Raw genomic sequence first — 27,442 nt, forward strand, 5'->3', positions numbered from 1 at the left:
GCAGAGCCAGAGGCAAACATTTAACCCAATTTAACTTAGTTTCTAACATAAGCTTAGTCAGATGTTTCTTAATTTCTCCATTCATTCTTTCTACTCTTCCTGAACTTTGAGAATGCCAGGGTGTATGATATTTCCAGGTGACTCCTAACAGAGATATTAGATTTTGTACTATCTTTGAGGTAAAATGTGGGCCTCTATCTGAATCAATTACGGCCACCATCCCATACCTCAGAACAATTTCTTCCATCAAAACTTTAATAACTGTTTTAGCAGTACAACAAACTGTTGGGAAAGCTTCCACAAAGTAAGTCAAATGATCTACTATTACTAATAGGTATTTATACCTCCCTACTTTGGGGAGTTCAGTAAAGTCTACCTGTACTCTCTCAAATGGTCTCCTGGCAAGCTCCCTTCCTCCTGGTATCCGGTCTCGCAATTGAGTCTTGTTTACCTTCTGACAGACAAGACAATCTCCCAATATTGTCTTTACAATCCCATAGAGGCCTATGCAGGCATATTTAAGCTCAAAATGATCCACAAGAGCCTGTGTTCCCCAATGAGTATGGTCATGCAATTTCCTAAGGATTCTGCACACCAGGGCTTTTGGTAATATTTCTCTCTTATCTGGTAGGTACCACTTACCATCTTTTTCTGTAGCCCCAACCTGTAATAGTTTTTTTCTTTCACTTTCAGTAAAAACTGTGTTGTTGGATTTTAACTGGTCAGTTTCCAAATTTGAAATTAATAGTAAAGCTGCTTTCTTGGCTTCTCCATCAGCTAAATTATTTCCCCTTACATCTTGGGACAAACCGCGCTGATGGCCCTTTAAATGTACTACAGCAATCTTTTTAGGGCCTTGCAAGGCCAGTAGCACTGCTTTGATCTAAACCCCTCCCTTGTGTATTTATTAATCCTCTTTCTTCCCAAATTTTTCCAAAAGTATGCACCACACCAAAGACATATTTAGAATCAGTAAAAATGGTACCAATTTGTCCTTCTAATATTTGTAGGGCTCTTAAAAGTGCATATAATTCACAAGCCTGAGCTGACCAACTGGAATTTAGAGGGCCAGATTCTTTGACTTGGAAAGTGTCACCTTCTATTATAGCATATCCTGATCGTCTTTTACCATTAACCACATGGGAAGAACCATCAACATATAATTTGAGTCCTTCTTCCAGTTCTTCCTCCTCCAAATCTTCCCTAATTTTTGTCTGTAGTTCGATAGTCTTTAGACAATCATGCATAAGGGTATCACCTGGCTCTCCATACAGAAAGTGTGCGGGATTTTGTAAAGTGGTTACTTCCAGCTGCAGTTTAGGAGAATTAAGTAGGATACTTTCATATTTCAGTAGCCTACTATCGGTTATCCATTTATCTGCTTTCTGTTGCAAAATACTTCTTAAATTATGAGTATATACTTTCAGATCTCCTCCCAGGGTAACCTTTGTAGCTTCTTCTATAAGTAAAGCGGTTGCTACAACAGCTTGCAAACAAGTAGGCCAGCCCCGGCTAACTGGATCTAACAGCTTGGAATAATAGCCAATGGGCTTTCTCATATCGGCCCAAGTTTGTGTTAAAACAACTTAATACTACCATTCCTAACTACATCTTGTGATTGTCCAGCAATAAGTATATCATCTACATATTGAAGCAGGACTGTTTCAGGATGACCCTCAAAGGATTCTAAGGCTTGTTCCAAAGCCTGACCAAACAAATTAGGAGATTCAGTAAAACCCTGAGGGAGAACTGTCCACCTAAGTTGTTGTTTTCGATATGTTTCTGGGTCTTCCCATTCAAATGCAAAGTAATCTCTACAGTCTTCTTTTAGGGGATATGCCCAAAAGGCATCTTTTAGATCTATTACTGTATACCACTTGTACTGAGGAGAAAGCTGACTCAATATTGTATATGAGTTAGCAACCACTGGAAACTGAGTTACAGTTCTTTTATTTACTTCCCTCAAATCCTGCACCAACCAATATGAACCATCAGGTTTTTAAACTGGTAAAATAGGGGTATTATGGGGAGACATACAAGGTTCTAGTAGTCCTTGGGCTAATAATCTGTGTATGACTGGTTGCAACCCTCTTTTTCCTTCTTGTGAAATCGGATATTGTTTTACTCTTATGGGATTGTCCGGATTTTTAATGGTGATTTCTATTGGTTTAATATCTAAATGGCCAACAGAATCAGGGGTATACCAGACCTCGGGATTTATCTTTTTTTCATCTTCAAGAGTTAAAGCCAGTAACCTTACTTGTAACTGTTGCTCTGTCACTCGTAAACCTATTCCTAAAGCAATCATTAAATCTCTGCCAAGCAGATTATATTCCGCCTCTGGAACTAACAGAAATGTGCCTACGGACTGTTTATCTAATTCTATTTCTATATTTTTAATGAGAGGCACCCTAAAAGGTTCTCCCTTTGCTCCTATCACTCATAATGTATCCTGAGAGGCTACACATCCCCAAGGAATTGTTTGGACTGTTGATCTTTCAGCCCCTGAGTCCACTAAGAACTCATAATCTTGCTGCTGGGGACTTAATTTTAATTTTATCAAGGGCTCCGAGTTCTTAATCGTCCCCAGCAGATGGAGCCCCTGACCCCCCTAATCTTTCTTAGACACCTGCTCATCTTGTAGGCGTTTCCTTCAATTCCATTTCAAATGTCCTTTCTTTTTACAGTAATAGCATTCTATATCCCTGTTCAGCATGGGTTTTGGCTGAACAACATTCTTCTTATTTATTCTAGATGGGGGTCCTATTTCTCTTACTGCTGCCACCAAAAGTTGAACCTGTCTTTTCTGGTGTTCCTCATCCCTTCTTACATAAACCTTCTGCGCTTCTCTCAGAAGTTCATCTACACCTTTTTCCTGCCAGCCTTCTATCTTTTCATGTTTCTTTCTAATATCATTCCAGGATTTTGCCACAAATTGAGTTTTTAACAAGGCCTGGCCCAAGGGTGTATCAGGATCTAATCCTGAATACAGCTGTAAGCTTTTTCTCAATCTTTCCAACCATTCTGTAGGAGTTTTGTCTTTCTTTTGGCATTCATTAAAGGCCTTATTAATATTTTGTCCTCTGGGGATGGATTCTCTTATCCCCTGTATTATGATCTCTTGTAAATCCATCATATGTCCTCTATGTTCTGGATTTTGATTATCCCAATTAGGACTCTCTATGGGCCAGTTGACATCTGCAGCTGGGCCTTGTTGATGTCGTTGGTCCCAATTTCGCATTCCTGCTCTTCTAATCATTTCCCTTTCTTCCATAGTAAATAAGATCCTAAGAATAGCCTGTATTTCATCCCATGTATACATATTGGCTCCTAAAAATTGATCAAGTCTTTCAGCCACACCCAGGGGATCTTCTAACAAAGTTCCCATTTCTTTCTTAAAATCCCTTACATCCATTGGACTGAGTGGGACTGAGACAAATCCCGTACCTGGTTGCGGGCCTCCTAAGGCTATTTCCCTTAAGGGATACAACCTTCCTCTTTCTTTTGTCTGACTTCTAGTAAGGATTTGTTTTTCTGGTTCCCTTTGGTCTTCCTGTTCACTTTCAGAAGATCCTTCCTTTGGGGTACTAGGAGGCAAAGGAAGGGCAGGGGGATTTGTGTACGGAGGAGGAGGTGTAATAATCTCCTCAGGTTCTCTACGCTTTCTTCTACCTTCCTCCTTTACCATATAAATGCTTGTTGAATGGTTCCCTATCAGCCATATAAAGGCATATTCACTCTCTTCCTTACTAACAGGTTTTTTGTTATTCACATATATATTTAAGGCTTGACACATCCAATCTTCAGACGATCCAAAAACGGGCCAGTATACTCCCTTTCTGATTTATTGACCTCCCAAGATTTTCATACAGAAATGTACCATTCTTTCTCTAGCATTACCTTTTTGTTGGGGTGAACTTCCCCAAAATATTAACATCATCCCCAACAGACTATCAGGTGGTATATCAGGAAGTTCCACATTGCCTTTTATGGAGCCAAAAGGTTTACCTAACAAAGGTTTGCTTTTGTTTTGCCCCATCTTCCAGGGTGCCTTCTTACACTCAGCTCAAATGCTTCCCTCCGTTCGTGGCTCAGTCCCTTGCGGGATATGAGAACCGCACTACAAGGAGGTCCACACTTGCTCCGTCCGGAGGACGTCTCTCACTCCAGTCTCACTCACTCACACCCCAGGAACCGAAACCTCCCCAACCAGACAGAACCGTGTGTATACTTACTCGTCCCTTTGCGAGTCTTTGTCTGGATCTTCATGCACAAGAATTACGGGGAACTGCAGTAATTTCCTTATTCATATACCCTCTCTTCCTGGTAAGATCACTGAGATCAACACAGCAGAAAATATCCCCGGGACCATCCAAGGATGGGGCGCCTTACCACGTAATAAAATCCGCAGTGCAGATACTCAGGATCCGAGTAACGGCACCAATTTGTTATAAACTCATGACTTGGACAAAGTTTTAAGATCAATATATATTTATTAAGGTATATGAGTAAGGCAGCGCGCTGGACGACCGGGGAGTTACAGCTCCACCGAGGTTCGCCCCGAACCAGCAAAGCAGGTTTTTTTATACACGTTCATTCAGTTCTGGGTTCTTGCAATTTTGCTTAACCTACAAAATACAAAAGAGGCCCCTGGTTTCAACACCTATACTATATATGGGTCTACTTGACCTTTTTCTATTATGTTACAGCTAGGTCTCAGAAAAATGGACAGAGCAAGACATTCCAGTCCTTATCGATTTCCCACAGATCCAGTCCTTATCGATTTCCCAGGATTGTGGTCCAGGATGTGGGCCTCAGGATGTGGGTCTCAGGATGTGGTGGTTACTGATAAATCTCTCCAATCAACAAAACAATGTTAAAGATAGTCTGTTTATCACAATCCCTGCCCATGGAAAGGGGTTGGGAATGGATGAGCTTTAAGGTCCTTTCCAACCCAAACCAGTCTGAGATTCTGTGATCATTCTGTGATTCTTCCTATTCAGGCTGCTTGGCTCTCTCTGTCCCTTCAAGCTTCACAGAGTTGAGGGGATTTTGTACTGAAAGTGGTTTTGTTGTTATTTGTTTGTTTGTTTGCAGTGCAGAGAAATGCAAAGGAGCAAGAAGAACTTGCTCAAGAGAGGAAGTTATTAGATGAGGCAATCACAGAATTCAAGCATATAGAAGAAGAAAAATATGCCAGGTATTTCTCTCTTATGCCATCCTTTCATTTCATTGCAGCTCAGGCTTTTAAAATTTTAAGTTGGGCAAATTCTCATTTTCAGGGAAGTCTCAGAGCACTGGGTGGGCTTTCTGTTGAGAGGGGCTCTGCTCTGAAGTGCTGATTGCAGCTTCTCACATTGCAGCTGGTGCTGTGCCACCAGCTCTGATCCCATCACACAAATAATGGTGTCCTGTTACATATTGCTCCTTTTTGGGCCATGGTGTGACTGGGGTTGTGTTTATTAAATACATCCCCTGGCTGTCTGAGCTGTTCTTAGGAGTGGCAGAGGTTTGGGGAGGAGGGTTAATGAGAAGTTAGTTTGTTACTTACCGAGGGAACCAGGGAGGTCAGGCTTTGTGCTAACCTCCACCCACATCCAGCCTTTAAGCAATCAGATCCTCAGCCACCAAAATTCCCAACTGCTGCTCCTGACCCAGCTGCATGAGGCTCTGGTCCCTCCCAGTTCCTCAAGGGAACAGGGTTACACGCAGTAGCTGAACTCTTCCTCTGGGTGTCATGCAAAGCCCAAAGCAAAGAGTCCAATTGTATTTATTCCATTTCCCTCTTGTGCTCCTGCTTTTTGCCCACTACCTGTCCATGGAGAAGCTCCTTCCAGAGCCAGAACCTCTGGTGTTCTCTGATTGCTTTCCTGGTAACAATCTCCTGGCTATCGAAGGAATCTCACCCTTCTGAAGGGAACTTGCTGGAATTCATACCCTGCCTGAGTCTGGGCAAATCCAGGCTGGGTGGAGAAAGGATTGAGAGCAGCTCTGAGAAGAAGGGGGTGATGAGTGATGAGCAGCTCAACGTGAGCCAAAAATATGTGTTGGCAGGACAGAAACCCACTGTGTTCTGGGCTGCATCCCCAGCAGGGTCAGGGAGAGGATTATCCCCTTCTGCTCCACTCTGGGGAGACCCCCCTGGGGTGCTGGGTCCAGTTCTGGGGTCCCCAACCCCAGAAGGAGATGGAGCTGTTGGAGTGAGTCCAGAGGAGGCCCTGGAGATGCTGGGAGGGCTGGAGCAGCTCTGGAGCCAGGCTGAGAGAGTTGGGGTTGTTCAGGCTGGAGAAGAGAAGGCTGCAGGGAGACCTTAGAGCACCTTCCAGTGCCTGAAGGGGCTCCAGGAAAGCTGGGGAGGGACCTGGGACAAGGGCAGGGAGTGATAGGACAAGAGGGAATGGTCTTAAAATGGAAGAGAGGAGATTGAGGTAGGACACTGGGAAGAAATTCTTGAATTTGAGGGTGCTGAGCCCCTGTGCCAGGTTTCCCAGAAAAGCTGAGGCTGCCCCATCCTGTCTCAGGATGGGGTGTGAGGCTGAGACACCTGAGAGGAGTTTTGAGTGGCCCTTTAGCCTAAGGTTTCATGGTAACAGATTAAGGGATGATAATAATAAAAGTTTCCCCACACTCCATAAATAAACTCTTCACATGTCATTTCCAGGAAACTAAAGGAAGCAAAAGATTACCAGGAGCAACTCAGGGCTCAGATCACCTCTCGGCAGCAGGCTCGTGATGCTGAGGAAGAGAAGCAGCAAGGTGAATCAGCTCTAGCAGAGGAGCAAGCTTACCAAGCCAGGATGCAGAACATTCTATCAAAGCTGAGTGAGAAACCAGCCAAAATCCACCCTTTCAGGAGAAAATTCATGTCTGACTCCCTGCAAAATAATTGATGATTTTTTTTAGCTCCCTTGGTAACCTTAAACCATGTTTTCTAAGGGTGTTTATGATTCACTCTGTTTATAACTGAGCCCTCTTCACTGTGATGCTCAGAATATGTGTCTGGAAAATAGAATAAACATAGTACTTTAGAAGTGATTTTTTTTTTTTCCCTAGTCTTTTTTTTTTGACAAAACAACAGCTCCAAATCCAGATTTGGATTTGAAAGAATACAAGAATACTGTATGCTCTCTGTTGAATTTGAATGTTGAGATCCCAGTGTTAGTCTGTCAGACCTCTCCTTGGTCAGAAAGAAGCGTGCAGGACTGAGGTGATCATTTTAGTGCAAAAAAGGGTTGTTATTTATCACTTTGGTGGCAACTCTGCCTCTTTGGACTGCCTTGGATTGCCAGCAATGCCATAGGCTGAAGATGTAGGATGAGGGGGGGCTGGAGGAGTGACAATATTTTAGGACAGAGCAACACAAAACATGGCCAGGGGTCAGCAGGGAGGTCTCAGAAGGGTTTTGGCAGGGGAGGAGAGGGGATAGCTCCTCACTGCCCTCTCAGCCCCCCATGGGAATGGCCAGGATGCTGTTTATCCCGGAGGAGCAGGACGGATGGGAAAATCCAGCTTCTTTCTCCTCAGGGCATTGCCCTCAACCATCTCCCTGGTATTTCCTTAGTTATTTCTTTGGGTATTTCAGAGGAGGAAAGAGAAGAATTCATTTACAACCTCATTTCCTTTCTTGCTGATGCACTGTGGCACTCAGAAAGGTTTTCTTTCTCATGTTTTTCCATTTGAACCCTTGTTTCCTCCTGGAGCTGAAGAGAATGGAAATGGTTTCATCAGCACAGTGAGCTCAGGTAGGTCTCTGCTCTCACCTCTGGGTCATGTTGGGAAAATGATTAAGAGATTAATTTCCTGGTTTGCCACAGGCTCCTGGTGTGGTCCTGCAATGGAGATTTTTCTTTACTGCTGTGACTCTTCTTTGAAAAATGGACATAATAGCACATTCACCATTCCAGGATTAATTAAAGTCTGTTATTAAAGGCTGTGACACTCTCGTTGGGTACACCCAATAGGAGAGACAAAAAAAAAAAAAAATCCTACTACATCAGTGAGCTCAGTGAATTTGAGCCATCCAGAGCTGTAATAAATCTTTTCTTTTTTAATAAAATAATAACTCAGAAGAGGTGGTCAGAGCTATCAAGCATTTATAAAGTGTCTGGGCTCCTGCTCCTGGAAGCAAAATTTCCTCTGCAATGCACGTGAAGTCTGCACAAAAGAAATAAAAGATGAGCTGGGAGGAGGTTTGCTGTCAGCAGAAATGAATTCCCATGGGTGGCCAAACTCTTCTGAGAGGAAACTTTCAGTTGATGAACACATTGCTGGGGTTGACCCCTTGGCTGCTGGGTCCTTTGGAGACTTCAGGTGGGGCTAGAAGAATGGCTAAAGCCCCCACCAGGCTGCTGAGTGGGTCACCAGATTCTAAAAGCACCTTCTCCATGCCTCTAAAAATAATTTTCTGTGCCTAAATTGAGCACTTTCCTCAATTGTGGTATTTTCCCTGCAGGTTTGAGAGGTCCTGGAGCCAATCCAGGGACACCAGTGCTAAGTGACACAGCCTGGTGTGTGGCTGGGTGACCTGTCCCTGCACCAGGAGGGTAAGTGACCCCAAGATGAAACCTCTGGCATTTAAAAGCCAGGCAGTCACAGCCTCTTCATTTGTACAGAGAAAAAAAATACAAAAAATACATTTTTCATGCTGATGAAGGAAGAGCAGAGGTGTGGAGCATCTTGGTGACAGAGCCAGGGATGACTTGTCCCCCCCCATCCCACCTTCCCAGACCCACAAGGCCAAGGTCTGAACCCTTAAAGTGCCTTCTTGGCACTTGCCAAAAATTTTAAAACTCTTTTTGCACCCACCCACCTGCTCACGAGGGCTTTTGTACTGACCTCAGGACTTTCCACCAGGGTGTTTTTGGACACGTGTGGGGAGTTGAGCTGGAGAGTGGTACCTGGTACCCCATGGCTTGGTGCTGGCTTGGTCCAAACTCCTTGGGGATGTAAGAGAACCTTCAGGGCTGGGTTTGGTGAAACCACATCCCAGCCAGAGCCAAGCATCATGCCCAGGTGTAACACTTGGTGACTTCTGCACAGCCCAGGAGGTGGGAAGTCCAGCTTTGGAGTCTTTGGGGAGACAAAAAATCAGGAGCTGGGGAGGCTGGAGTTACTGTATCCATTCATTTCTGAACTGATGCTCTGTATTTTTGCATCCCCCAAAACTTGATGCCACCCCAAAGTGGCATTTGGTTTATTTTTACCTCTAAGTGTTGATGCATGAGGTGGGACCATGAAATGCTGCTTAAGAGCTTGTTAAATATTAGGAGCAACACAAGTTTTGATTCCTAGTTGGAAAGATCCTCCTGCTTTCCAAAGGAGATCATTTCCAACAGCTCAGCACTCAGGATGCACTTCAGGGATCTTGGATGTCTTTGGAGGTGGGCAGGTTAGCTTCTGTCTTTAATTAAAGTTTTAATTTAATGGAAAATCACAGAGAGCAGCAGCTGGTATTTCATGGGGAAGGCTGTGTTATTCCTCTGGGCTATCACTGCAAACTTTGCTCCCCGTTGTGCAGCTCCTTCACATTTTGTTCCTACAGCTGATTGAATAAAAGGAAAGGAAGAAGTTTTGTTTGCCTGTCAAATCTATCTTGGAGGCTTTCAAATAAATTTCCCAGGGGAATTTCTACACAGGGTCCAGCTTCTCCCCTTCTTCCCAAACTTCCCCCGGAGCCACCTGGAATTTATTTGGATTCACCAAGGACATCAGACCTGGAAAAAGAGAGATATGTATGATGCTGGCTGTCCTCCCACCAGATCCCTGCATGGCAGATTATGAGGGAAAAGATGCCACAGCAGGGAGAATTTCCCCCCTAAGGGACAAGGAGCAGAGGGTGAGATGCCACCAGTGATGATTCCCCAGGAGATCTGTGGGTGCCCTGTCAGAGGCAGAGCCCAAAAACATCCAGGGGGGATCCTCTCTGACAGAGTCAACAAGTGTGGAAGAGCACATTTTCTGCCTGCTTAGTTAATATGCAAAACCCTTTGGACCATAATGAATAGTGAGGGAGATTACTTAGGAAATAATTTGGGCTTGCATCATCCTTCTCAGGCTCCAAAAAAACCCAACAACAACAAAAGTGCTTTCTAAGCATGAATTGATGCTCCCCAGAGATGGAGGCCACCAAGCTAGGGACAAGTTTTTGGCTTTTTCTGACAATTCCTGACAATGGCTTAGGATGGAGTGAGACTCAGGAGCACAGACTGGATCCAAACCCACCTCCAGGCAGGAAAATAAAGAGGAAAACCGAACCCTGCTGCATTCCTTGAAGGAATTTCCAGTGGGTTGGAGCACACAGCTCCCCTCACAGCTCACCCCATGGCACCTCAGAGCCATTCCTGTGGTGCAGAGCATCGGTGGGCTCGGGGCTTCATGGCATTTTTTCTAGGGGGAAAGAAGAAGAAAAGAATAAAAAGGAGGGAAAAAACCCAAACCAACCCAAATTCAAGGCCAGCTCCCGCGCGTTGCGGCGCCTGAGGTGAGGCGGCTGCCTCAGGCCCTGCCCGCAGCTGAGGGGCGGGACCCGGCCCTGGGGGATCCCCGGGGAAGAGACTGGGACCGGAGAGTGGAAGGAAATAAATAAGCATAAAAATGTTTTATTTAAAAAAAAAATTTACCTCATAAAAAAAAAAGAATTAATAGAAACCGACGCAGGGAAAGCGCTGATACCCCCTGCCCCGGAGCCGGGAGGGCGCTGGATGGCGCGAAGCTGAAGAACCGAGCCGAGCCGAGCCGCCCCATACCTGAGCGGGGCGCGGCGGAGGCGGAGCCGCTTTTCTCCTTCTCCTTCTCCTTCTCCTTCTCCTTCTCCTTCTCCTCCTCCTCCTCCTCCTCCTCCTCCTCCTCCTCCTCCTCCTCCTCCTCCTCCTCCTCCTCCTCCTCCTCCTCCTCTCCCTCTCCCTCTCCCTCTCCCTCTCCCTCTCCCTCTCCCTCTCCCTCTCCCTCTCCCCCTCCCCCTCCCCCTCCCCTCCCTCTCTCCTCCCTCTCCCCACCCCCACCTCCTCCGCCGCTCCCTTCGTTTCCCCGCACCCCGTCCGGCGGCTGTGGGTGTAAAGGTCGATCCGTGGGTCCGTCTCTTGTTCTGTCTGTCCGGCAGTTGGTCCGGCGGCGCCGCTCGCTCGCTCGCTGCCTGCCGGCCCCATGCTCCTCGCTTAGCACCTCCCGCCCCGGCCATGTCCACCGCGCAGCTCTACACCAAGGTGAGCGGGGCGGGGTGGGGTGTGTGTGAGGGGGGGTAGAGCTCTGGGGGTGTTGTTCTCTCTGATCTGTGTTTGATTGCGTTGTTCCCTCCCTGAGGGGAGTTCCTCAACTTTCCCACACTCGGGGAGCGGGGGAGATCCCGGTCGGTACCGCACTGCCCCAGCAGGTGGGTCGGGGCCTCTCTGAGGGTGTCCGGTACCTCACGGGGTGTCCCCCCGCCATGGTGTAAAGGCCTTGGTTGGGTTTGTACGGGGAATGGGGGAACTTCGGGTTGTGGCGCCTTTAGCTTCGTGGGGTTCGTCACCAGAGCGGGCGAACCGCTAAAACTCTCTCAAGCTTCCCCAAATCCTCACTGCGTCATCCCTCCCCTCGCCCCCCCCCCCATAATTTTCCCCTTGAACCATCAGGCTGAAGGGAGAGGTAAAAAAGCAGTCCTTACAACTAACCAAAAAAAAAAAAAAAGCCCACTTCTTTCCAGATTATTTTTTATTTTCTGGTTCTTCAGCGCCCCAACCCGAGGGGTCCCTGGGTCAGGGGTGCGACCGCGGGCACCCGCTCCCTCCTGAGGTAAAGAACATGGCCGGTGGCTGCCGGGCCGCCTCGCTCCCTCCTCCCCGAGTTTGCTCCCCAAAAGTCTTTTTTCTGAACATGGGAAACTCTGGTGGGGATTTTTTTTTTTTTTTTTTTTTTTTTTTGCTTAAGGAGAACCTGGGATCTAGAAGGGGCGTCACTCTTATTACTTGTTTTCTCTGAGGTACTCGGGCAAAGGTGTTTCCCGCTCCTTGGCCAAGAGCGGGGTTTGGGGTTATCGGTCCCTTTCCTGTGTCTCTGGAGAGGTCTTTATAGGTTGGTGAAATAGCTCCTGGTAGATCTAGCTCGGTACAGAGGGATAACTGATGGGGAGAGAGCCCTTTCCCTGTGCTCACCCTGCTCGGTGAAAGCCGTGGGGAAGGCTAGGCAAGGGGCTCAGCTTGGCTTCAGGACGCTTTTTTTTGCTGAAAAAGCAAAATCATCTCAGAATTCCAGTGTTTTAAATTCCTCCAGTGTGACTAGGGCCAGCGTGGAGGTGCTGCCAGGCTGGCACCAGCCCTCTCTCAAGGAACTGCTTCATGTCTCAGTGCCAGTCCTCCCCTTCCCCCCCCCCCCAGGCTTCACTTCAGATTTCTTCTTCTCTTAATTAATTTTGTGGACAACTTTTATGTAATATTTGGGACTTAATTTTTTTTTGGTCGTTGATATCAACTGTGTGAATCTGGTGGGCTCCTGCATTGAAGCTTTGGGAATTTAAGACTCTGGGCTGAGCAGGGGCTGCCTGTGAGTGGGCTGACCTCAGTCCTTCTCAGGAGCTCTTCAAAAGTCACAAGCTTAGGTTTGTAAAAACCTTTTTTTCCCTTGGAAAATCTGAAAGGGAGCCTGAGGAAAGCCAGAGCTAAACTGCACCAATGTCTCTGACCTCAGCATTTTGCCAGATGGGTGCCTGGATATGCTGACAAACATCCCCAGGGGAGAGGGAGCCTGGCTACAAGCACTGCTATGGGCTGGTTCTGACAACCAGGTTAATTGATTCTTAATTCCTTGATCAGGTAATTAACCTGCGTTGTGTTTTTATGCTTGACTTGATTAGGTTTCTCCTCCAGTTCATCTGCTGAATGGGGGGAAGATGCCTGCTGGGGCATGGCTTGTGAGCCTGTTGCTTTATAGAGAGGCTTGAATGAGGAAGCTGGGAAATGGTGGGGATTTGGTGACAATCTGTGCATGTAATTAATATTTGATTTAACAGCAAAGATTGATGAGTGCTGGCCCTTCTGCTGGTGGCTGGCTGCCTTGCAGGGACATTTTAGGGGCACAGCTTCTGTGGTGGGGCTATGAATGGTGTCTTGAATACCTGTGGGTCATTTGTGGGGTTGAGCAACCTGGTCTAGTGGGAGGTGTCCTTGCCCATGGCAGGGAGGTTGAAACTGGATGACCTTTGAGGTCCCTTCCAACTCAAACCATTCTGTGATTTTTTAATTTAATTTTATTTTATTTTTTCTTTTTATGGTGTGGTGAAGTTTAGAACTGAACTAGGTTGTCTTCTGCATGGGGCATTTGTGGTGGCTTTGGGTTTTGAATTAGTAGTGCTGTGACTTTGAGTATATATAAAAAAAAAAATGAACTAAGGTTAAAAAAAAACCCAACAAAACTCCAACAACCTTTAGGTGCTGAGCCTGAGGGTGCTGGTTGCTGATGAAGGTCCCCAAGGTGAAGCAGGTGTGTTGCTCTCTCTGACCTGCTCTTAGAAGGCACTAAGAAAGGTCCAAGTTCTTGCTTTCACATCACCTCTGTGAAACCTCTGCACCCTTTGTGCAGGGCTGCCAGGAGGTGCATTAACAAAGTAGCATGAGACAGGTTGGAGGTGGTGGGGTATTAAGAGTTTATGACTTTCCAAATGTGGTTTGGGGCCTCCTGGATCACCTTGGCAGCAGGATGGGGCTGAGGCTTTTGAAGGGAAGATGGGGATGATTTGACTTGCTGGAATCAATACAGCAGTCATGCTAAAAGCCTATTGAGCTGATGGTCAGAGTTGCATTAGCAGAGCCACGACAGCACATCCCTTGGAGTCCTTTCTCCTCCTGCTTGAACCAGGGTGAGAGAAACTGCTGAGGAGCTGCTTTGGAGTGGCCAAGTGGGACTTCAAGGTCCTTTCACCTCTCCTTCCTGCTGGGCTGCAACAGGAGCTGCTGTGTGTTGTGGAGAGAACCCTTCAGTTCCACTTGATGTTTGTAGATCTCCTGGGACGTTGTGGGACATGTGGTATTTTCTTGGTGCTTGTTAAACCACGCCAAGGACTTTGCTGGGTTAGACCCAGCACCACCTTGAGGAGCTCTTAAACTGGAGAGGATCCCATCCTGGAATCACCAACAGCTGTATGTTGCTGGTGGAGAACCTTTCCATGGGATGCCTTGACAGGAGGGATGGCTGATGGTTAATAGCCCCCATGAAACAATGTAATTAACAGCTGTGCCTAATTATGAATGTGTGAGTAGCTCCAAATCTGCATCAACCTTCAAGCACCTAGGACTCTGCTTGGGTGAATAGTTACTAGGAGACCATTTTAACCTCTTGCTCCCTGTGCAGTACCTAGGAGCTTTGGGGTTATCTGGCTGTGGCTTTTATTTTGTTGGAGAAGCAAACAAGAATTCAGTGCACCTTGTGTCCCAGCAGAAGAGGAGCTGTGTGGTCCTGCTCCTTCCATGTCCCTGAGATTCCTGCTGGATGGTGGCAGTGGTGGGATGTGTCCAGGTGAACAGGGGAGTTTTTAAAATCTCTCTTTAGCTGAAGCAGGAGGCAGAGGCAGCTCCCTCTTCCTTTCCTCTCCAGCCAGAGCCCTCCAAAGAAACCTGTTGCTGCTGCAGCTAAACTGCAGCCCTGGAAGCCTGTGCAGATGCCAATATTGCTCCCTAAGGAGGTAACAGGGACAGAGGGAGGACATCAGCTCTGGAAGTTGCCATCTCATCCCACGGGGCTTCATCTGCAGCATTCAGCTGTTTGGCGTGGCTGGCCTTTGTTATTGTAAAGTGAAGCTCTTCACAGAACTAAACAAATATAATTACTTTTTTGCTTCTGGACCCTCTCCTCTCTTCAGGGTACTTATTAAAATGTTAATTGTGCATTTAAACCTCTGAACCTAATGTGAAACAGTGCCTCTGCCAGGCTGTGCCTTTCTGCTCCTGGGGTGCTTTGCAGCTCCAGCTGTACTCTTCAGAAGGTTTGCAGGCTCTGGATGAGTAAGAAACCAGAGTATTTATTCCTTTTTCCCCCCCCCTCCCATTGTGCAAAGTGATTCGTGTTTGCCAAGTATTTTTTAATAGCTGAGAGAACTTAATGCATTAAAAAAAAAATCCTCTTCTAATGGTTAGTGTTGAGTACTCTGGTTTTCACTTGAAGTTGTTGTATGAAATAAAGTAGCTGGAATGAATTGGTGGTTTCTGACTCTGGGGAGAACCTTTTCCATATTGCTAGTGTGATCACATACTGAGACTATGAATTGGCATAAATAATTCCAAGAATTCCATAAATAAATTCTGTGATTCTATGAAATAAATGTTCTGCTCCAAAACCTTTCTGAAAATGATTTCTCCTTCAGAATTCAGGGAGGATTCATCCTTAGCAGGTGCCTGTGTGTTGGTTCAGAGTTGAGGAGCAGCTAGGAAAGGGCAGAAATGATTTGTGTGTTTTGTAAAAAAAAAAAATAAATTCTGGAAGTAAGTGTGGGGGAACAGGGAAAGTTTGGAATATGGGAAAGTTTGGAATATCCACGGGTCCTCTGCTGCAGAGCTCTTAGGGCTGCAGAGCTCCTGCCTTCTGCTTTTTGTAGCTGCTGTTAGGAAAACAAAACAAAACAAAACAGGTTCTCCTTGAAGAATTTTGGGTTTCTTCTGTATTTTTTTAGATTATGATATCTAAAGAAGATATCTGGCTCATGCCACAAAGCTCAGGGCCAGCCTGGAGGCGGCACTGAAATTTTTTTTTTGTTTAAAAATGAGGCTGAATGAGCTGGGTCTGTGTGCATCCCTTATCTCCTCCTGAACCCTGCAGTGACAGAGAGAAAAATCATTGAAATGTAAACCAGGATTGCTGGGGTTGTCTCTCTGCAGCTGGGGACCATGCCAAGGGTACAGCCACCTCAGCACTTCCATGGGGACCTCTTCAGCTTCCCCAGGAGAGGAGAGAAAAAGCAAAGCCAAACTTTTTTGGGGACTAAAATCCCCTTTCAGCCCACTGGTTACACTTCCTGGAGTTAGGTGCAAGGGAGATGCGAGGTGGGTGCTGGTGGTTTTATGGGCATTTCCCTCCCCTGATGGGCAGGAGGTGGCTGAATTTCTCCCTGTGCTGTGACAGGGCTGTGCAGATGGATGTCCTGCTGCAGGGCATGCTGCAAAAAATAACTGCTTTGTTTTCTTTTCATCTCAGTTGTGTATTTAACAGCATCTATGCTGGGCTTGGGTGGGAGCTGAGGCACAGTCCCAGGAAAGACTCTAAACAGCCTTAATTTATCTTAATTCCTCTCAGGTTGGTTTGGATTAGTCAATTTGCCTTTTTTTTATTATTATCTTGAAAATTATTGGGAAGAATTGAAGAAGAATTTTCGATGGACAATATTTTGAAGTGAAAAGAATTGAAAGGAAGAATTAAAGTAAATTAGGAAGAATAATTTAAAATCTTCTGCTCTCTGCTACTTTCTTATGAGTGAGAAACTGGGGAGGGAAATCCCAGAGCACACAGGTCCCAGTTGCAGCCATGGTGCTGGGTTAATCCCAAGGTGCAGGATGGAAACCTGGGGATGGCAGCAGGTCCAGAGCCTGAGGCAGCACGCGGCTCACGCAGGTCCTGTAGGATGAGCAGGTCCTACCCTTTTTTTTTTTTTGCCCTGAGGAAGGGGTTTAAGCAAAGGTGTTTGTCCCAGGCAGCCTGGCTGCTGCTGAGGAATGTATTTACAGTGGAGGATTTTGGTTTTATTGTTCTTCTCTGTAACCCATAACCAGGTTTAGGGGATAATGACCCAGCATCCCTTCAGAGGACCAAGAAACAAGCATATATATGTTTGTATTTTAAATACATATATATATTTGAAGCTGATCTCTGTCACCGTAGTGTGATGCAGTCTGAAGAGGAGAAGACTCTGGGGACCTCAGAGCTGCCTTCCAGTTCCTGAAGGGAACCTCCAGGAAGGCTGCAGAGGGACTTTTCCCAAGAGTGTCCAGCAATAGGAGAAGGGGAAATGGTTTGAAACTGCAGGAGAAGAGGTTCAGGCTGGATCTGAGGAAGAAGTTCTTCAACAGGAGGGTGCTGAGACTCTGGAACAGATTGCCCAGAGAAGCTGTGGCTGCCCCCTCCCTGGAGGTGTTCAAGGCCAGGTTGGATGAGGCTTGGAGCATCCTTGTCTGGATGAGAGGTGTCCCTGGGCATGGCAGGGAGCTTGGAGGAGATGAGCTCTGAGCTCCCTTCCAATCTCAGCCATCCTATGATGCAGTTTTAAGCATGTTGGACTTTTAAATTTACACACCAATTAGTTTGTAGCTCTGGAAAAAAAAAAAAGGCATTGTGTGTCCTTTCTGTGAGAGCTGTCTGGGAAGGAAACAGCAGGAGTAGCCTAACTTTTTAGTGTGAGGGTGGACTTTGGAACTTCTGAGTGAGTTGGTGGTGTAATAAATAGCAGGTAGTGTAGGTGAAACCCTGAGCTGGGTTTTTTTTCTGTTCTTTGACCTGTTCCTTAAACAGGCATTTCCAGTTAGCTAAAGAAATATCAGCATGAACTACAGTTCAGGTCAGGAAAATGACTGCTTTTGTTGCAGCAAGACTCCAAGCTTTGGAGTCACCTGGAATGTTTGCAAAACATTTTAGCTAGGAATTTGCTGTTTAGCAGAAGTGAAAAAATAAAAATTCCTAGTGAGCTCTGTGTTTTGAGTTGGTTGTGTAAAGCAATTGCCCTTGTCTTGCCCTGGCCAACTGTAAGACTCATCTCATGAGGCTTGGTTGGGTTTTGGCTTAGCCTGATCCTCCACAAAAGAAGTAGAGACCCATCTGGGGCTAATGGTAGGGCTGGAGAGGACTAGGGGCTGGTGGGTGATGGGTTTTATTTGGCCTTCCTTCTTTGAATGCTCTCACAGGTGATGCCCAGGTCATGGTGAACTTGTGTTTTACCCACAAAGGATTTGGTAGTTCTGCTTTTTGCCTACCTTATGATATCCAGAGGCTCTGGAGTAGAGCATCCCTACTGGGAAGAGCTTGCATCTGGGAAACATGACCTTTTTCCAGCTGTGCTCTCCTTTTCTCCTCGATTTGGCCATACCCAGTCTTCTCCAGCTGACTGAAGCAAAGGCTGGGCTGTAAGCCCCCCAAAACTGGAAGCAACACAGATCCCTAAATATTTATTCTAAGGAATACAAGCAGGGACTTGCCCCAACCCCAATGCCTGGTGCAAGCTGGTAGTGGAATTGTGGTGCAGTGTGTGCTTCCAACCATCCTGCACCACTTTGAACCAAATCCTGTTTGTTTTTTGGTTTTTTTTAATTAATGAATTTATTTATTTTCTCCTCCACAAGTGTTTCTTCTAGAATTGGCTCTTGGTCCCTTGTGCTTGTCCATTTGAAGCTGGTGGTGCTTTTAGGACATTCTGACCCTGCTCTTGCATTGACAGGTGGTCACCAACTCTATTTATAGGGTGGTTGGATGCCATGGCCATTTTCTCAGTATCTGGATGTCACCTCCTTGATTTTTATTGTTCCCATGATGTTCCCCAACAGGTGTTGGTGGTAGTACCAGTGGAGTGGTTTTGTGTTTGGATGCCCAGCATTGGTGTGCTCCAGGTATTTGGTGTTAAGGTGGCCCAGCTTCTTGATATGTGTTCTGTCCACCTGTCCATCCTGCTTGTTGGATGCTCCTGTCAGCTCTCATTTATCCTTCTGTCCACAATTTGCCTTTTGTGCTGTGTTTCTAGCTTGAGAACAAGTCTTCTCCATGCTTGAGGTTGACCAACCCTTTCAGCTCATGACTGCTGACCTATGGGTAGCCCTGTGGGGCTGGTGGGCTCCATGAAGCACTTGGTGGCTCCCCCAAGGTGTGGAAGCAGTGCTTCAACCTGTGCCTTCACACTTCCCATGAATCATCACCCAAGCTTCCTTCTGATACGTTCCAGGTGCTGGTAGGTTGTCCTAACTACCATTTACAGGATGTGTTGTGGGTGAATCATGGCCACCACTTAGCAAAATGACATCTCAGGGATGTGTCCTGGTGACTCACTGCTCTCCAAAGCAAAAACAAAAAGGACCCTTAATGCATTTAAAGATGGTTTCTAAAAATCAGGGGGAAATGGTGGTGGGTTTGTCTGGGTTCTTCTGCTGGAGAGTGTCCAGTGGAGAGCTATGAGGATGATGAAGGGAAGTCTCTTGTAATTAGCTGAAAGCAAAAGTACAAGACAGAAAATCACCTTTATCCTGGCCCAAACCAGGACACTTGAGCATCTCTCCTGTGAAGAAAGAGCTGTTCAGCCTGGAGAAAAGAAGGCTGAGAGGGGATCTCTGAATGCCCATCAATATCTGAGGGATGGGGGGCAAGAGGAAGGGGCCAATCGCTGTTCAGTGGTGCCCAGGAACAGGACAAGGAATAATGGGTTGAAGGTAGAACAGAGGAAGTTCCACCTCACCATGAGGAGAAACTTCTTTCCTGTGAGGGTGAGGGAGCCCTGGCCCAGGCTGCCCAGAGAGGTTGTGGAGTCTCCTGCTCTGGAGGCTTCCAAACCCACCTGGATCTGTTCCTGGGTGGTCCTGCTTTGGTGTGGGGGGGGTTGAACTTGGTCTTTTGAGGTCCCTTCCAACCCCTGACATTCTGTGATTCTGATTCTTGTTGAAGCAGGTTCTTGTTGATTCTGGGTGGCTGAGGCAAGCCTCCAGCTGCCAACCCCTCCAAGCAGGCTGGATATGAACAGGCAGGTGGGGCCTCTGCCATGTGTCTTGGCAAATGAATGTCCAAAATGGCTTAAAAAACCCTAATTAAGAATAAAATCTGATTCCTGTGCCTGCCATGAAGCTGATCCTTGGTGCTACGTCCCGAGCAGAGATACTGAGATGATGGCAGCTCTAATTTTCAATCTAATTAAGCTGAAGACCTCCCCTGTGGATTTATGCTTCTTAATTACTTTGGGCTCTGCTCTCACTGCTGCCATGGGTATTGATGGTTTTTAGGCAACAAGTGTGGCCTCCAGCAGGGATGGAGGAGTGGCACCCACCCAGTGCTTTGTAGGTCTCAAAGATGCTTCCTCTCCTGGTGCTGGAGAGCTGGAATTGATTTTCATGAGGCAGTACTGGGCTGCTGTGGTCTGGATGAGGCCCACATTTCCTGGTAGGGCCGTGAATCTTGTTGCAGGGGTTTTCTCATGGCTGTTTCTTCTTTACCACCACCTTCAGTGGTCAGAAATAATGAAGGAAATGAAGGACCAAGTGCCACCACTCATCCAGTAGATGGTCAGTGTCTTGTGTCACTGTGCTGTCCCCTTGCTTTCCTCCACCTAACCTTGTAAGAAATCTCTGCTGGGATAGACCATGAACATTTCCACTCCCATCTTGGTACCCAGAAGGCATGTTTTGGCTGAGCAGGACTTTCTGGAAGCCACATCTGCATGGGGTGTGAACACCTCACCTGGGGGCTGATGGGGAGAGCTGCCCTTGGGGACATCTGCAGGGACTTCCTTGCTCCAAATATTGGAGCTTTCTCCCCCATATTCCAACGTTGAAGCGATGCAATTTGCTTTTTCTCTCCCAGCTGGCCTGTAATGTGGGGACAGGTTTGTGGCTGGATGGCTTGCTGGGGACCTGGGTGAAGGACTCTGCTTTTGAGCTGAACCTGCCTCTGGCTCTCCTGCAGTGTGGGTTTTATGGCCCTGAGCTCTTTCCTCCTAGTGGAGTGCTGGGGTGAAGGCTTCATCTGTCCCTGCCCCGGGGCAAAGAAATTATTTCCTTTTTAAAAACAAGATAAAGGAGGATGGAAAGGGAAAGGAAAGGACCTGAGATCCTCAATCCTGTTAATGTGAATTCCAGAAAATAGAATCTTGGTTTGGGTTGGAAGGGATCCTAGGGATCACCAAGGTCCAACCCCCCTGCCACAGACAGGGCCAGGGTGCTCAAAGTGAAGGGTGGCAGGCACAGCCCTGGCTTTGAGAAACATGGAATATCCATTTGCTTGGCCACCCAGGTGGGTCTGAATCCTCTTGAGGAACAAAATTTGCTTGATTTTCAGCCCTTGAGACTCTTTTTGTGGAGGGGGTAGGATGGGTGAGGCTGCTTCAACTCCTCACAGTCCCCAATGATTCTGAAGTTCAGCATCAAGCAGAAAAATCACTGATCTTGCCCAAATGTATCTCCCTATTTCTATTTTTTTTTTTTTTTTTTTTTTTTTTTGCTTGAAAAAGGTGCTGTCTCCTGGCAGTCTTTGCCTCCAGTACAAAGTTCCAGCACTGGGAGATCACGAGAAGGAAATCAAAATGCAAACCCTGCTTTTACTTGCAGAACTTTGCCCATCTCTCATCTAATGCCTGACCCTGATAAACCCAACTCCTTTTCTGCCAGGAGGGAGCTCAGCCCCAGGGCAATGCTCATCCCAGCTGATCACCCTCCCTGCCATCCTCCTGCTCCAAAGGATGATCTTTTGGAACCCTTTGGTTATAAATTATGCCTGAGTGATTACTTGCTGTTACATTCCCATTTTAAAGAGTATTTTCTTATCTTGGAGTAGGAAGTTCACTGTTTTTTCTCCTTTTTTTCCCCTCCCTTTGCTTTAATATTTGACCATTTATGGGGTTATTACTCAAATTTAGGCTGCTGCTCATTTTCAACACCATGATTTTTGGTGTCCCTGTGTGAGGAGCAAACTGGATGTCGTGGCTGATAGAAAATCCTCAGGATTTTGGTGCACAAAAGCATTTTATAACAGAGTTTTCTCGCAATTTTTAACCACACAGACCACGCAGCTCCTCAGTTCATCCTTTTAGCAACTCTGAAGGCATTTCTTGTCTCTGTGTTCAATCCTGAAGGCTGAATGTTTCTAAAGAAAAAAAGTCTTCCCCCCCAAAAAAAAACCCAATTTAATTTTCTACCCTAAGACATTGGGGACAATCTCTTGGTGACTTTTATCCGACGTGCCATTGCTTGGCTCCAAACCCTTCTTTGATGTGGCTCATTCAGGGGAAAAATGACATTTCAGATTCCCTCCATCACTCAGATGTCAACCAGGAGATTGCCTTTGACTGATCAGGGGAAATTTGGAAAGGTTTAGTAATGCCAGGAGACATGACCCACTTTGAGATGGATGCTTTGCAAACAATAGAGGTTGTGCTTACATGGTGGGGGAGGGAGAAGAATTCACAAGATAGAATTAAATTAATTTTCTTAAGATTTAAACTGTTTTCTTGTGCTGCACCTTTCCCAGGTTCAGGATGGGTTTGCTCTCTTTTTAAATTTTTTTTTAAAAAAACACTCACTGATTTTCAACACATTTGTGTTCTCTGGAATTGATTTCCTTGTTCCCCTTCACCTTTAGGATGTTCCCTGAGGAATAAGGGGTGGCTGAGGGGTGTTGGGGAGATGTGGTCTTGCTCTGGTACAGCTGTTGGTGAAGGGATGAGGAACATGGTGTGGGGGTTTGCCTTGAAGATCCCAGCTCAGGAAGGTGTCCATCTGATGAAGTGTTTCTTAAGTCTGTAAAGATAGAAGAATATTCAACATCAAACACAGGTTTCTGTGTTGGCTTTCTACCACAAACCTTCCATGCAGTTCATCCTTGTTCCAGTGTTTTTTGGGGGGGGGTTCTGGCCAAAACTGTGGGAGAAATTACAGAGGTGTAGCATTATGATGATGTAAAACTGAGAAAGCCAAAAGTGATGTTTAAATTCGGAGTTCATCAGCTTTTTTCTTAAAAAACCACAAGAAAGAATAATCCTACAAGTTTAACTACTTGTTCAGGGTTCCAACTTCTGTTTCAGCTTGTGGGCTGTTTCTTTGTAGTTTGTTTTTTACTTTGGTAGCCACCTGAATTGAGGAAAAACCAACTGTCCTGGTTTGGGCCAGGATAAAGGTGATTTTCTGTCTTGTACTTTTGCTTTTAGCTAAGTCTCTTGTGAGTAGTTGCACTTGCTGAAATTAACAGCAAGTTTCTCAGACAGTGTGTGTTTCTAGGACTGATAACACTTGATGTTTAGAGTTACTGCTAGAGACTGGTGTGCAGAGCCAAGGACACTGCTCAGCTCTGAGGAAAACATAGAGGTCCCACCTGCATCCCTCCTTTGGGGAGGAACAGACAAGATAGATGCCAGAATTGACCAAACAGAGTATTCCATCCCATATACGTCATCCTCAGTATAAATTTGAGGGATCACGAGGGCCAAGCCAGATTTCACACTTCCAGCTTCCGGCTGCCTGCCCTTCCTGCCTTTCCTGCTTCCATTCCTTCACCCCCGTGAAGGAAGGATCCCATCCGTTCGTCTGTCTGTGGTCCTGATCCGTGCCAGCCCATATCTGTGTGTTCCTGCCTCCAGTTCCTGACTGCTGCCGACTCCAGGATTCCAGCCTGGACTTTCCCAGGGCTGCCCTGCAGCCTCGGTGGTGACGTGAGAGCTATTGGGGGAAAGGGGGGAGGAATGTGGTATCCATTTTCTTGTATATTTGTATATATTTATTAATTTTTCCTATTTATCATTCCTGTTTCATTAAAGTTGTGTAGTTTAGTTTCCAACCCATAAGTCTCTCTCCCTTATTCTCTCTCCTTTCTTATCCGGGAGGAGAGAGAGATTAATAGAGAGTGTCTGTTACTCGGTTTAATTGCCGGGCCAGTGTTAAACCGTGACACCAACTTAGTCTACTTAAAACTTCTTGTAACTGCCTCTTAGAAATAGCTTTGGAACCCTGGAATCCAGAGTACAGCAACAACCTTCCTGTCTGAATTTTGTATTGGAGCTGAACTCAGTGAAGAAAACCTTCTTGTTTTTTTCTGTAGTTCCTCAAATTCAGTTCTTTCAAGAGCCACATTTCAACAAGCTTCCAGCAACTTCCCCAAGCAAATTGGCACCTTTTTTAGGTTCAAATCTTGCTTCTTTAAGCTTCAAGGCCACCAGTAGACTGAGAATTTTTTGGCTGCATCCCTGGGTGGTAAATGCTGCTTTTTCCTGCTGTCAGAGGGACAGCTGGAAGATTGCTTGGGGGGTTGTGGGTTGGTTACCACCACCTTGCTCTGGTGCTGTTGGGATAGAAAGAAAGTAAAAGAAATATATTCTGAATCTTATTATTTTAGAATTATTTTAGAATTAGAGGTAGAAGAAAATAGGAGTGTGGAAACATGTAAAAGTTTTACCTTGTAAAGAATGGTGCTTTGTTGGGAGTAGAAAAACTATGTACTCAGCATTTATTTAAGTAGCGAGATAAGGATAAGACTGCATATCAAAGTTAGTCGAGTAGAGATAGAAGGAAGCTGGTAGTAAAAACAATTTGGAAGTTATCGCACACCAGCTGGACATTAGCCAAGAGAAGGAAGGTGAAAAGGACACTGAGGAAGATGTCTTACTTCATCAGAGGAAGACTACTTACTTCATCCCGACGACCACCAGAGGGAGGCACGCAAGCGCAGAAGGGGCCAGTGCTGCAATTCACCGATGAAGCAATCTCCACATGCATATGTGTTAGAAAACGCTGTAACCTGTTGAATATGTAATTAGATTGCGAAATTTTCCGGGATAAAATTGCAGCCGCGCTGTGACTGACTTGGGAGCCAGATTTGGGTGCGTACCCCTGGTTCCCGGGGCCTCAAAATAAAGCACCACATATAACCTCTCCCGAGTGGTTATGTGTTTGTCTCCACGCTAACAGTGCTTGTCTGGAGAAATCCATTTCCTCTGCACATACCTCTGGGTGTTTGGGGAATTGGTCACTGGGGGTATTCATGGGGAATCTGGACTCCAAATTATGGTTGGACCTTATGAAATACTCAAGTGGAATTTCTGGAGCATTTATTTCACCACATGTGGGTGGTGAAGCCCTGGTTAGAGTTGGGCAGGATGCAGGGAGCTGTGTGATCTTGGGGTGACTCAGGAGTGGTCTTGCTACATCTGTAAACACTGGTGATGCTGATCCTGTTGGCTTGTTCTCATGTGCCTGGGTAGCAGCTGGAAAGTTGGGAAGAGTTAAAAAAAAAAAAAAACAAACAAACAAAAAAGAAAAGTATCTGGGATCTGGACAAACCTGTCCTGCAGTCAGGCTAAACTTCAATATAATGGATTTGTCTGGGAAGGAAGAGGACTTTTGGAAGGACTTGCCTCCACTCCTCCTGCATAACATATCTGGAATTTAGCAAGTCAGGACAGAGCAAAATAAAATGGCCAAGGTCTGAAAAGAGCCAGCCCATCAGCTGGAGGTGCTGGGGATGAATGCAGAGCTCAGGTTCTGAATTAAAAACTGAATTTAGAAGGTGAGTTGCTTTTGAAACACCCCAAGGGGTGGAGCATTTCAGGAGGGGCCCTGGCTGCATCTGCTTTACCTGTTTCAACCCCCTAAACAGCACTGACCCTTCTCTCTTACAAGTTTTGTATATATTTTGTCTGCTTTAAAAATTGGCTGTCCTGTGACTGTGTTTGTTTGTCCTGTGTCCCTGCTTCAGGTTTGGAGGAGCTGCAGTGTCCTGCCAGGGGATTCCTGTTGAGTTGGGTTCCATAGAATCATGGAATGGTTTGGGTTGGAAGGGACCTTAAAGCTCATCCAGTTCCATGGACAGGGACACCTCCCACCAGCCCAGCTTGCTGCAAGCCCCATCCAACCTGACCTGATCTTAAACTCTTCCAGGGAAGAGGCATCAACCACCCCCCTGGACAACCTATTCCAGTATCTAAGTACCCTCATGGTGAAGAAAGGATTAAGTATTAAGGATGTTTAAGGTACTTAATGGAATCAGGCCAGTTAAAAATGGAGTCTTAGCTTTTTTCACCCTCAATTTCTAGGCAGAACTTAAGAAAAGCTGAAGCCACCAGGGAAGCGTTTGTGGATTTACTGCTCTGGTAATAAACCTGAATCAAGGGAGTGGATGGGACTTCCTTCACCCCAGAAATGTTTTCTTGATTGCCCTTGAATGTGGGCAGCCAAGGCAGGTGTGAAAGCCACCAAACCAGCCTTGAAAATTTGTGGGGCTGAAGTGATGTGTGAGATCCTGATGTGTCTTCAAGATCACAGAATCTCAGGCTGGTTTGGGTTGGAAGGGACCTTAAAGCTCATCCAATTCCAACCCCTTTCCATGGGCAGGGACTCCTCCCACCAGCCCAGGTTGCTCCAAGCCCCATCCAACCTGACCTGAGACACTGACATCCTTCAGCTTTGCATCTGAAAGTGACCCCAATTTGCAAACACAATCAAGGGAAGACACGAAAACAAATATTTGCATTTCTGCTTAATCCAGCTCTGATGCTCTGGCAGGACCTGCTCCTTTCTCCCTCAGGTCTCTGAACTTCATAACTGATTTCTGACTCTACCATTTCTTAACAGAAAGTGGCTCTTATCTCCACCACAGTGGCCCTGATAAGGGTTTTCTTGCAGGGAGAACCAGCTCATCAGGGAGCTGCAGGGAGGAGAACTGCAAGGCTGGCAAAGACTGGTTGGTGTTTGGCAGCCTGCTTGGCTGTGGGTAGAGGAAGTGAAGAGGGTGGCCGTGGTTTTATGTTTAGAAAGCACTCAAGCACTGCTCATCTCAACATCCTGGGAGGAACAGAGGCAAGGGCAGGACTTCTCTGATGGAAAAAATGTATCTGTGGCTTTTATATTTATCAAGTCGGTGGTTTGAGGTTATTTTATTCCTTTAACATTCCCTGGCTGAGTTTGTAGTACCTGATTTTCATGAGTTATACTCCCAAGAATGATGGTAACTTGAGACTTGCATCTGAAATTTCTGGGAAGATTGGTGTTGGTGATGCCTTTGTGGAATGGAGGAGTTGGCCTAAGTGAGAAGTTTGGGGTGGGATGGGAACTCCTCTGGGAGCTGAGCTCTGGATAGCTCTGCAGTTGAGTTCTTGGTACTTTATTAGAGGTCACCCTGTGACTGTCCCCTGCCTGCCCTCCTGAGGTGGCCTGGAAAGCTGAAAGTTCTGACCTGGTAAAGCTGATGAAAAAGTGACTCGAAGTTCTTATTCCTACCCTTGTGGCTTCGTTTTATAAATATATATAAATATGAAATAAAAATAACCTTTTTTCTCACAATTTCTACTGAAGAACTGCTCTGAATTTTGCAGAAATTCCATGATAAATACCTGCTGCTTTAGTAAAAACTTAGAATTGTGCCCAGAAAATCTTCCACATTATGTAAGTGGTAGAAAAGAAGTGATTGTTGCCTGCCCATCCCCACCCATCTGGGCTGGGGGAATCCTTCTCAGTTCCTCCGGGAAATTTTGATCTGGCTGGAGAACAACACAGACTCCTCTGCCCATCTCCCCTCCATTTCTTAGAGGGAATTATTTCTCCACAATTACTAAATTGTGGGATTTAGGGGCTGATTTTCCAGGGAGCTGCTGGGGGATAGAAATGAGTGGCTGCAGGCTAGAAGTGCTGTGAAAGATCTGGAAAGCCCCAATCTCTATGTTTTAGCTGGACAGCTGAAGTTATAAGGAAATAAGGAGGAAAATGGAGCTGACTGCTGAGCCATCCTTTACTTTCCATTTTATATATTAAAAATACCCCCC

General features: G+C 46.1%; 1 protein-coding gene and 1 long non-coding RNA gene across 2 annotated transcripts in view; both read left to right on the forward strand.

The window, feature by feature from the left end:
* Positions 1-5,102: 5,102 nt before the first annotated feature.
* On the forward strand, positions 5,103-7,035 carry LOC139789310 (uncharacterized). Its single transcript, XR_011723133.1, has 2 exons — positions 5,103-5,200; positions 6,662-7,035. It is a non-coding gene; the product is annotated as an uncharacterized lncRNA (long non-coding RNA).
* Positions 7,036-11,127: 4,092 nt separating this feature from the next.
* The window catches only part of LOC139789309 (unconventional myosin-Vb-like), a 123,750-nt gene continuing 107,435 nt past the window's right edge, over positions 11,128-27,442 (forward strand). Inside the window, exon 1 of the mRNA XM_071729828.1 lies at positions 11,128-11,201. Within this exon, the coding sequence (XP_071585929.1) occupies positions 11,175-11,201 (27 nt within the window). The 5' untranslated portion in view covers positions 11,128-11,174. The remainder of the gene's footprint in view (positions 11,202-27,442) is intronic.

Source organism: Heliangelus exortis, chromosome W (assembly GCF_036169615.1).
Source record: "Heliangelus exortis chromosome W, bHelExo1.hap1, whole genome shotgun sequence".
In the NCBI taxonomy this organism is placed as follows: domain Eukaryota; kingdom Metazoa; phylum Chordata; class Aves; order Apodiformes; family Trochilidae; genus Heliangelus; species Heliangelus exortis.